Source organism: Lipotes vexillifer, unplaced genomic scaffold (genome assembly GCF_000442215.2).
Source record: "Lipotes vexillifer unplaced genomic scaffold, Lipotes_vexillifer_v1.1 scaffold159, whole genome shotgun sequence".
NCBI classification, from domain to species: domain Eukaryota; kingdom Metazoa; phylum Chordata; class Mammalia; order Artiodactyla; family Lipotidae; genus Lipotes; species Lipotes vexillifer.
In genome coordinates, this window is record NW_006770589.1 from 509,947 (window position 1) to 522,260 (window position 12,314).

The window sequence follows — 12,314 nt, forward strand, 5'->3', positions numbered from 1 at the left end:
TGTTTTCCTTGGTTACAGACTTCACCCTTAACCCTGGCATCCATCATTCTGGAAGCGATTGTCCAAAGAGAAAAACAGGAAAGAGCATGTGTACAGAAAAGTGCAAATCCATCACTACCATTTATCAAATAGCAGTAAAAAAAAAAAATACACCTGTGCTATGGCCGATAGGTTAGTGGTGTCATCAGTGAAGGAAAACACGTATTATATTCATCAAGAATATTCATCCAACGAATCACTAAAATTGATCCAATTGATTTTGAGTGGGGGCTATTTTGGTCATGCAGTGATTTACAAAATAGAAACAACTGAGAGAGAAGCTACCATCACAATTTACAGCGGTAGATATTTTATTTAACTGGATGGGAGAGAGAAAGGGTAGTCAATGAATTGTTCAGGGATCAAATATCTACCCTCAGATAGACAGGTGCATCTCCCTCTACACACATGCCACTGAGGCCTGGCTCTGTCCCTGAGAATTTTCATGCCTCAGGAATGATCATCTGTCTTCTTGGAGGTGGAATGACAAGTGAGTGGAAGGTGAAACTGCATCCCAGTGAATGAAGCAGAACTTTATTCTGCCTATAGGCTGTGTGTGTGTGAGTTTTCTTTTCTTTCTTTTTCCTTTTCTTTTCCTTTTTTCTTTTTTTTTTTGACACTTCTAGCCGAAGATTAGGAGGATTCTACTGGGAAATCCAAATATAAACTACTTAGAGCAGATCCCTAAAATACTAGACATTTTAAAAATCTTTCATGAAACTTTTTTCACCTCGATGTGGCATTAAATAGAAACACATTTTTAAACAGTGCTGAAGGTGTAGTGAACGTAAAATAGTTGTATGATTTATTTTATTGAGTGACATTTTTAAGGATACAGGAAACAAGCCATACACTACAACAAGGCAAATACAACTGAAACAGTATGCTTAAGTTTTGTTTGCAACAGAAAGAAAAAAATAAATACAAAGAACACTGCCTTTTCATATATATTTGATCATGGCACATGCACATTTATCAAATCTTAACTTAAAATACTTTACTCAAAATCTTTTTCAGCTTTTATCAAGGAACTGCAGTATGTATCTGCATTTAAAAAAAAAAAAGTGCTTACTCTTGGGTAGTTAATACAAAGCACACAAAATGAAATTTTTTAAGTACAGAGGGTTACACTGAGAAGGCAGCCTTACTATTTAGGCACGTTACAGTATTCAAGGTAACTGTACTGCAGATATCACATTCTTCATTTTTTTTTTTTTTTTTTCAGCAAATCAACAGGCATTTTATGTTTTCATCCAGTAGCTGAAGAATCACTCCAATCACAATGTCTTCTGTTTCACAGAATAGGAAACTAATGCAAAAGTTAAAAAAAAAATTAATTTCTATATTATACTTATTATCTAACTACATCTAGTTTTAAAACCCTACAAAAGTATATACATATATTTACTATGTAAAGCACAAAAGTAGACCTTTTAGAGATTCATTATTTAACGTATAAATCACTTTTAAAGATCCCACAAAGTGTTTACCTTAATTCATATGTTTTACTGTATAATATATATCTACACCTAACCTTTACAAAAGATAGAATGAGTTGGAGGGCTGTACCATCAGAACTAAATATTTTTAAAATAAATCACATTGGAGAATGTATCAACTACTTTTAGACAAATTATTGTTGAATGAGATTTGACTAGTTGTCTGTAGATTCACAGTGAAGGGTGTTTATTATTAGGAGGTATAGGAAATGTATTTATAATAATGTTTTACCTAAAACATCCCTAAAAATTTATCTCCAAAGACAAAAAAGCAAAAGAAAGATTTCAAGTTTGTTAAAGAAAGAGTACAGTTTTGTTAGAGGATGAAAAATGATTAAGCAAAGTGGGATAAATATAATTGTAGTATAAGTTAGCAAAAATTCCTAGTGAAATCTGAATTTATCCCAAATATGAGAAATGTACTTCAGAAAAAGTATCCATAATATAAAATTATGCATCTGTTTTCCCATTAACTTCCCCTCTGTAATTACTGTAGCATCCACTGTAGTGGAAAGGAGAAAAAAAAATGTTTTTATTTAATAAATATAACTTTGAGGTTTCAACATTTAATTCTTACGTCTAAATATACTGGGTCTTAAATACCCTCTTGCCAATACATCCGTTTATCATCTTTCCACACCTATTCTTGATATATGTAAATTTTACTTGGAAGATTCTTAAGGGATCTGTCAGAATAAAAATTACCTTTCATGATTAAATCTTTTATTTCTTCCAGGGTGGAAAAAGGAAGGAAATTAACATTCACTAACTACCTACTAAGCACTATATACACTACCTTATTCAAACCCAAAAGGGAATATTACTGAAATAGCCCCTGCCTCTGTTACCATCAGAGAACTTTTAAGAGGGGAAATGACTGTATAGGAAGGAATTCTTAATCTGAGATCCATAAATAGCATATTCATTCACCCACTCATTCATTCCCTTACTCAACACATTTCTACTGAGAAACTACTATAGGTCCAAGCAGTATTCCAAGTACCTGGAATACAGTGGTGAAGCAAAGAGATAAAAATCCCTACTCTCACAAAGCTTACATTTCAGTAGAGAGGAGACAAATAATAAACATAATTAGTAAAATATATAAAGCATGTTATGCCGCGGAGCGGCTGGGCCCGTGAGCCATGGCCACTGAGCCTGCGCGTCCGGAGCCTGTGCTCCGCAAATGGGAGAGGCCACAACAGTGAGAGGCCCGCATAACGCAAGAAAAAAAAAAATATATATATATATAAAGCATGTTAAATAGTAAGTACTGTGGCTAATGTAAAGCAGGAAAGGGGGAAAGGGAGTGCTGGAGGTGGGAGAATTCAAATTCCAAAGAGTGACGAGGGAGGGCCTTGCTGAGAAGACGACAGGAATAGTGATGAGGTGGCCGTGTGGATTAGGGAAGAGTATTCTAAGTAGAGGGAACTACACTTTGGACATTTATTCTTTATGTTGATGAAATGTTACCTTTTATAATGGTGTTTCCTTTTTATAGTTGAAGCTTGGGTCAGAACCCTCAATCTGAAGCTTCAGGGCTTGTTTAAGGCTTAATTCCGTCTCCGAGGAAGGATATCCTTCCAGCACTTCCTGATGCCCTCTATCCTGTACTGTTCGTGGGACTGAAACCCTACCAAGAAAAACCTGGTTGCTCTGAAGATGATAATTTGGATTTGTCATTATTCCGTTTCTCTTCTTCTGTTCCCCACTTTGTTGGTGAATAAGAAACTGCTGTTGTGATCGACCGATTTCTTGCTGAGCTGAAGGTATAATTTTGCACTGCGATTCTGCTGGCATCTGTTTAGATGGTGCACTAGTCCCAGATTTGGCTGTAGGTCCTCTTTTATCAAACTGAGTCATTTCATATTCTAGAACCTTTGGCTGTGAAGAATTATTTTGTTTAGCTTTTTTCCCAGCTGACCCAGATTTGTTGGCATTTTCTGATTTCCCCCCTTTATTTGTTTTAGTTGACTTCAAACTGGGCTTTACTTGACTCCACTCAAACTCACTGCTCGGTGAATGATGGCTCTGTCCCAAGGACTGTGTTGTGGAAGATGGGGAAACAATTGACTGTCGACTTCTACTGCGCGGCAACGAATGCTGCTGAATTTGTTCTGTAAATGACAAGCTGTGAAAGCTGTCAATTGGCACCGTTTGAGCCGTTGCTGTAGATGAAGTAGTTCTCAAAGATGAATTTTTTGAGCTTTTCAGGGAATTATTTGACAATGACGACTTCTGCCGATCAACTGTCGAGTCCGGCGATTCTGAAGGAGAACTGAATGCGTGAGCTGGCCCGTTCGGTAACCCGCGCAGTGAAGGCTGCACGTCCCCTCCACCCGTACTGCCAGAGCTATTTGATTTAATTGTTAATGACTGCATTTTTGAAGACACTGACTGTAGAGGCTTTTGCTCCATTGTGTGGACAGGGGATGGAGAACAGCCATTCAAACTGGATGCACCATATTTTTCTAATAACTTAATTATTTGAGAATGTCCATTTTTGGCTGCAACACGCATAGCAGTGCGTCCAAATTGATCAGCATGGTTTGGATCAGCACCATGCTCTAATAAAACCTGCACAACATCAATGTGCCCTTCCTGGGCCGCAATGCAGAGCGCAGTTGCACCTTGATTACAGGTATGGTCCACCATGGCGCCATGCTCGATCAGAAGCTGCACCACTTTTACATGGCCCTGCCAGGCTGCAGACTGCAGAGCAGAGCGCTTTTCATTGTCTGCAGCGTTGACGTCAGCATGGTAGGTGATCAGAACCTGCACCATTTCCAAATGGCCTTGCCAGCAGGAAACATGAAGTGCTGTCCTTCCTTCAGCATCACCTGCTTCTACATTTGCACCATTTTCTAAAAAATATTCAGCCATTGTAAGTTGGTTTTCTAAGGCCAAAATATAAAGTGTAGGCCTACCATCAGCATCTTTGTAGTTCACATCAGCTCCGTGGCTAAAAAGTAATTCAACAATGTCCCTGTGTCCTTCTAATGCAGCAACCCGCAGTGCATTTCTTCCATCATAACCTCTGTGATCAATGTTGGATTTGTTTTCCAATAATACTTGAACACAATCATAATGACCCTCTTGCGAAGCTAATATGAAAGGTATCCGCCCATCATTATCGATTTCATTTGTTCTAGCACCTTGTTCAATAAGTGCTTCACATATTAATCTGTGGCCTTCAAAAGCTGCCATGTGCAAAGGTGTCCATCCAGCATCATCCCTGTGATTTTCATCTAACCCCCTATCCAGTAGCGTACGTACAACTTCAACATTTCCTTGGGCTGAAGCTATGCTGAGGACTGTCCTCCCTTCACTGTCAATGCTGTCCACAGCTGCACCCCAAAACAGAAGTGTGTTTACAACCGAAGCATGACCCATAGAAGCTGCTGCTAACAAGGGTGTACGACCATTGTTATCTGTGTGGTCGACATCTGCTCCCCCCTCTAGAAGCAAGTCAACCACATCGACGTGTCCTTCATAGGCAGCCACCAGCAGTGGAGTCATGCCATCTTTATCACAATGATCCACTTCAGCACCTCGATCGATTAAAAGGCTAACAACCGATGCATGTCCTTTACTTGCAGGAACACAAAGTGCAGCCACAGAGAGTGCAGTCCTGCCATCGACATCCTCATGATTCACTTCTGCTCCGTGGTCCAGTAGGTGTTCCACAATCTCTCTATGTCCCATGTAGGCTGCTGCTATCAAAGCAGTTCGACCTTCATTATCAGCTTTGTTGACTTCAGCACCATGTTGTAGCAAGTTAAGTACAATATCCTCATGTCCTCCCCAGGCTGCTGCTCTCAAAGCTGTTCGGCTATCAGCATCTGCACAATCCACTTTGACGCCAGCATATAGTAGTGCAGAAACGACCTCCGTATGACCACCCCAAGCAGCGGATCTTAATGCTGTCCAGCCATCCTGATCAGTATGATTAATATTTGCTCCACAACCAATCAAACAATTAACCACCTTGGTATGTCCTTGTCTAGCAGCTAGGGTAAGTGGTGTGTGCCCATGAGCATCTTCTATCTCTAAATCTGCTCCCCTAGAGACGAGTAAATTCACTACATCAAGGTTGCCACTGTAAGCAGCATTAGCCAGTAATGTTCTCCCATTTGAATCACACTGATTTACTGATGCTCCATTATCTAATAATGTCCGAATGGAATCCTCTCTTTCTAAGGCTTGTCGGACTATGCATGATGTGCGATCATCTTCACTGTTGACATGAGCACCAGCTTTCACCAACAGCTGTAGCACTTCTTGCTCCTTGGGTATTAGGGTAGACAGGGAGTCTCTGACAGGTGTACCATTCCATATCATCCACAGAGCTAACTCAGCTGTCTCTAACTGTAAGTTTGAATTAATTAAGTGCAATGCAAATTCTTGTGCTTCCAATGGTGTTAAATTCTTGGCTTGACAGGTATAACTCATAGCCAACATTCGGTGTCCTTCTGCTGCATTACATAAATACTTCTGAGTGCAGTGTTTCACATCCAGAAGCCACTCTGCAAAACTATAGTGAAACAGTATCTTAGTATCTCCTAGTCCATCAACAAGAAGTTTGGAGAGGACATCTAACTTGCGCTGAAAGTCTTCCAAGCTTAATGACATACTTTTGGTCCATACTGCATGATATAATTCCGTTATGGTCAGAGGTCGGCAGGCTGCAAGAATCACATTCAAAATAGGCTGAACCTTTGCAAACTGTTTTCTTACAAAAAGTCTCTGACACAGCCAGAGATACAGACCATTTAGAGTTCCTGGGATGTCACGAATCTCTCTTAACATAATAAAATTTTCTACAACTCCATCAAGAACTCGTTCTAGATAAAGAAAGCATCCACTGCTCTTAATGTGCAGTTGATTTAACATCTCGGCAGTTTCTTTTGTGAGGTGTTGTCGCAAAGCTTCTTCTTGATCTAAGCGATGAAGAATGTATTGCTGAACATCCTTAACGATATATGCCTTCCGAAGGTCATCTAAACTTATTTTTCGAAAACCTAAGGACAAAAAAGTAGATGTCAATTGAAAATGATTATCAAAGTTGCCATATAGTCAAAGAGAATGTCTTCAACATGTGACAAACTGAGAAGCAAACAAATCAATAATAAGTCAATTAATACTAATAAACCAGTCAACAGATACCTAGAAGTATATGAGTCAGTTTTCTTTTTCTTCTGGAAAAACACACTGATGGCAGATAAACGATTTCATTTTCCTGTCCACAAATGGAACTATTTCTTATTCGTTTAGTGGCTCAGTGCTCCTCTCAGCTTCCATGATAAGAGATACTAAATGAGCGTTAGACATGTTACATACATAGCCAAGCACATCGGGAGGATTTTCTGATCCCCCAAATGATTAGGAAAAAAGTTGCAGGAGACATAAATAAGGTTTGGTTGTTTTTATAAGCTGATCTTTTCCATGTGAAAAATTTACATATTTCTATCCACATAACTTAAGGTACACTAGTCTTAATTATGAAATTGAATAATTGCATACAGTTAGAATATCACCTGTCACTGCCTTTAAATTACATTATTTTACATGTTACCAAATTAAAATACTTAAATCTTAGATTGTCAATAAACAGCTTGAATCTGAAGATGCAACTTGGTCAAATTGTGCTAACAAAATTTCAGCACTGTGAAAATGAAGCAACTTAATAAACTTCAAACCAACCTAAAACCATACTAGTTACAGCTATTCAAAACTCACTTTCAGTTCTTTAAAGGATATCCTGTTTTATAGACATGGATATATTAGACAACTGTGTAATTCATCTTCCAGAAGAAAAAAACTGCTAAGTGAATGAACTCTCTTAAGAGGAATAAATCTAGAAATTCAGCAAAGATTAGTGACGGTCAATTAATACTGAGTAAAATACTCTTACTCAATTGAATAAAACAAATGTATATATCACCTACTATATGCCAGGTACTATGTGAGGAAATGAGACTTTCACTTTGTGGTGAGAAGTCAGTGAGGACCAAGGCAGATCCGCATTCTGAAAGACTATTCTAACATCACTAAAGACGAACAGGTGGAGTCAACTCTAGAGGCAAAGCCTCTTATAGAGGCTGTGATAAAGTCTACATAAGAATCACTAGGACTTCACTGGTGGCACAGTGGCTAAGAATCCGCCTGCCAATGCAGGGGACACGGGTTCGAGCCCTGGTCTGGGAAAATCCCACATGTCGTGGAGCATCTAAGCCCATGCGCCACAACTACTGAGCCTGCACTCTAGAGCCCATGTGCCACAACTACTGAAGCCTGCGTGCCTAGAGCCCGTGCTCCACAACAAGAGAAGCCACCGCAATGAGAAGCCCGCGCACTTCAATGAAGAGTAGCCCCCACTCACCACAACTAGAGAAAGCCCACACGCAGCAACGAAGACCCAAGGCAGACAAAAAATAAGTAAATAATTAATTAATTTTTTAAAAAAGGGGTGGTGGTGGTGGGATGAATTGGGAGATTGGGACTGACATATATACAGCAATATGTATAAAACAGATAACTAATAAGAACCTGCTGTATAAAAACATAATAATAAAATAAAATTCAAAAAACCAAACAGAATCACTGAAAACCTCAACAATCAAAGCAGTAGCAGCAACAGATAAAAATAAAAGTTAGATCTGGAAATTACTAATAAGAGCTAGATTGCGTAGAGCTAGTAAGTGCGGAGAAGGAAAGAGAACAGGAGTCAAAGCTGACATTCATTTGTGGTGTGGCCAAAAGCACAGAAAAAGAGACCACTAAAGGACAAATAACAGGTTTGGAGAGAAAGTTGAAAAATTCAGTTTTGTGACACTAATCTTGAATTACTTAGATGAAATGGACAAATTTATTGAAAAACACAACCTACCAAGAATGACACATGAAGAAATAACAAATTTGCATACCTCTAAATCTATATAAAATGGAATCTGTAATTATATATATTTACATACATTCAATTGATTGATTAAACATATAACTGATTAGTCTCACAGAATTAATTTCAAATGATAAATTTTAATTACGAAAAAAGACACTCCTGATCTGAAGAATTTAAAACATGCCTAGAAGTGTATAACATTCTACATTTATCAGTGATATGAGATAACTTGCCTCCAAACCTTTTTTGTGTGTTCATTTGCTTTTGACTTTACAAATTCATTAAAACAATTTAAGCTGGAAAACACCTGGCATGTTGCTAATAAAAAGGATTTTAAAAAATAATAACTACCACCTTACATTGTACAGTGTTTTAAAGTTTCCAAAGTGATCTTGTAGATAATGATTGGCATGAAAGGTCATGTTGTCTATTATGAATAAATATCTGCAATTTAAACCTACGTAACTAAGATATCATGATTGAAACTTGAGGTAATTAAGACAGAATCTAGACTAACCCTCCACAGTAACAGGTTTGGTTCTTGGTTTGGTTCTGAAAGAAATATAAGAGATCAACAATTATTGAGAGTCAATTATTTTTAAAGTAGCACTTCCAGTACTTATCATACATAACACTTCTTATGTCAAGCCTGTGAGATAAGTTGCACCTGCCAATTCTAATTTGGAATGCATACATCTCAATTCAAAATCCATATATTTCATTAAAACATCAGTAGAAAACAGAAACATGTAGGACATAAGGAATGCTGAAAAAAATTTTTAATAAGTGAAAAAAATGCTATGTTCATGGACAGAAGGAAAGCGTATTTTAAATGTCAAACTTTTCCTAAATTTTAACCAAATGTAATAATTTTCTGTTTACATCATTAGTAGTTATAATTTTTAAAAAGCTGTTCAAGTCAATCTAGTGGAATAAAAGTAAAAACACATATTTTAGAATATTGATGGCAAGGACGACTGACTGGGAAGTAACCGTACAAGAAAATTTAAAATATTAAACCAATGTGACAGTTGCATAAAAATGCCAACAGACACTTTAGAAGAGCAGACAGATGGTTTAGAAATACATCAATAACACACACACACACATATATGCACATATTCCTACACTTAAGATAAAAGAAGCACTGACAACTAGTGGTACAGGGAGTTAATAAACAGTGCTGAGAAGATCTGTAATTTGATAAAGTATCCAGATAAGAGTCTTATTTCACACCATTCGGTAGGATATATACTATAAGGATAAAAATCACTAAATGTAAAAATAAGAATATACAATAGTAAAGGACAATACATTAGAGTGAATATAAGGGACTTCAAAAGAATTACTACAGTTTTAAAAAGCTGAAGAAAATAGTTGCAAGGAATAAAAAAATATGAAATAAAAGCCCTCTTAATAATCAATAAGAATATTACTAACTTCCTGGAGGAAACCTAGGTAAAGGTTAGAAAGTAATAATTCAAAGGAAAAAAAAGAGACAAATTGATAAATTAAACATAAGGGGGAAGAATTCAATAATAAATAAGAAGTATAAATTTAAAAAATGAGATACTATTTTTCACACACTAAATCTGCAAATATTAAAATATATAATTCAATACTGGTGGAAGTTCTGAGAAACCAACACTCTCAGGTAGAAATATATGACATATATCTTTCTGGAAAGCAACCTGAAAATATGTATTCATAACTTTAGTAATATTCTTCAACGTTTACTCCCAAATTCCAAACCTATCATCAACAGAGATGTGATCTGATGCTTATTACAGCTCAGCATTTTTAATAAGGAGGAGTATGGTAAGAGAACAAGACCATATTCAGTTCCTCATTCCTTCTTGGTTCACTGCTTTCTCCACCAAGACATAGTTCAAAGAAACACAAATTCATTTACTTGCTTTGTTCCAAGCTCTGATCCAGATGTTGAGGAGATAACAGTGGTGGACAAGACAAGCAAATTTCCTGTTCTTATGGAGGCTGTATCTTAGTGGAGGAGACCCCCCAAGTAAGAAAACAAATGTAAAATGTAAACAATTTTAAACAGTAATAAGACATAAGAAGGAAAATGTGTGACTAAGTAGTTGAGGTGGCAAAAATAGAAATCGGATAGAAAAATATGAAGAAGCCTGCAGGAGACTGGTATTTGAGAAGAGATCGAAATGTTAAGATAGTAAGAAGTTCAGGAGAAGGTCATTCCAGTCAGAGGGAACATCAAGCGCAAGCCCCTAAAGCAGAAAATGCAGATCTGAAAATAACAAATGTGAACTGACAAAAATATAGAGAAAAGGGGAAATCTCATGTGTTGCTGGCAGGAGCATAAATTATTTCAAGCACACCAGATAGCAATTTGGCAAAATTAACTAAAGCTCAAAATGTACACACTCTATTCTCTAGTAATTCTGTCTGGGTTTGTAATGTAAACCTTTAGCACACGTGCACAAGATGTGTTCGAGTACGTTCATGAAGCATTTTTTGTAATAATGAAAAACTGAAATAATTAAATGTCCATGAATAGGATAATGGAAAAATTGGAGATTTATTCATGGGAAGGAATAGTATACAGCAGTTAAAACCAATGAACCGGGTTTATAAGTAGTAATAGGAATAGGGCTCAAAAACAATGCTATAAAACAAAAGGATATAGTGATAATAATAGCAGCAATACACTTATGAAGCACTTATTATGTACTAGGCATTGTTCTAAGTGCTTCACATGTAATTTGTCATTTAGACTCACAAAAACTCTGTGGGGAAAGTAATAGGAATGTGTAATCCTCATTTTATAGATAAGGGCACTGAGGCACAGGTCATATTGGTAAGCTGCATAAGGTCACATAGCCAGTAAATGGGAATAGCTAGGATGGTGTATGCAGTGTTTCATTTATGTGAACTGTAAAAATATACAGAACACAAATATGAGTTGAAAGGACAGAAAATAAAGTAATAATACTGGTTGTCTCAAATGAAGAAGGGAAAGAAATGGGATGCCATAGACCAAAAGGGGCTTTAACTTTATCTGGACCTGACATACTAAGAGCTGCATTAAGTATTAGCTGTTATCCTGTTAATCCCCCAACTTTTATCAACTAGATTTTCAATAACAACAGAACAGAATAGTATAACGGAAATCAAATCAAAAGGGCTGTTATTAGTAGCAAGGGAATCTAAAAGAGGGAATAAATCTGGTTAAAGGAAACCATTTTAACAAATTAGTAGGGTTTCACCATTCTGTAAAATGTATAGAACTATTTACAAGTGATATGGCTAATTAACCAATAACTTAATTATCTCTCCAATTACACTATAAATCCTGTGAGTGGTCCTTGTTTTATGCTCCTTTTACTTCCCATAGCACAAAGAAAAAAAGGGCTTTACATAATCTAATAGGAGTAACCACAACTTTATTGTGGTAGTAAAAAAGTAGAGTCGGGAAACAAGAAAAGTAAAGGAAGAAAATAACCTGATCAGGTACTTCTATACATTGTATAGACTGTTTTCTCATACATCAGAAAAGGGTTAAAAAAAAGGATCTACTGCAAGAGGTATCCTGAGTGGCTATTGACTCTGTCTCTCCTCTTAAACCAAGAAAAACGTCTTAGAGAAACTGCCACTGATTTTTAAATACGCATATTCACTACTCTCAATCTAGTTAGAAGAAATATCATAAGCTGATCAGGACACATCAGCATAAAAAATGCAGCCCTACAGATAAAAAGCAGCTAATATGGCATGAAATACTCGTAGCCTTTACTTAAGATGTCAGATAAAGAATCTTGAAAAAAAAAAAGGTACTATTAAATGATCTTAAACTATTCTATGGCTTGTTTTTTTTTTTTTTTTTTTTTTTTTTTTTTTTT

The 12,314-nt window shown here is 36.6% G+C and overlaps 1 protein-coding gene across 2 annotated transcripts in view; it reads right to left on the reverse strand.

Annotated features, from left to right (window-relative positions):
* Positions 1-656: 656 nt before the first annotated feature.
* Positions 657-12,314, reverse strand: part of ANKRD50 (ankyrin repeat domain 50) — a 41,589-nt gene continuing 29,931 nt past the window's right edge. The window contains exons 4-5 of one of the 2 annotated variants that reach the window (XM_007446247.1): positions 3,012-6,559; positions 657-1,348 (exon numbers count right to left, since the gene is read on the reverse strand). In XM_007446247.1, the coding sequence (XP_007446309.1) occupies positions 3,015-6,559 (3,545 nt within the window). In that variant the 3' untranslated portion in view covers positions 657-1,348; positions 3,012-3,014. The remainder of the gene's footprint in view (positions 1,349-3,011; positions 6,560-12,314) is intronic. The other variant, XM_007446248.1, reaches the window with a different exon arrangement.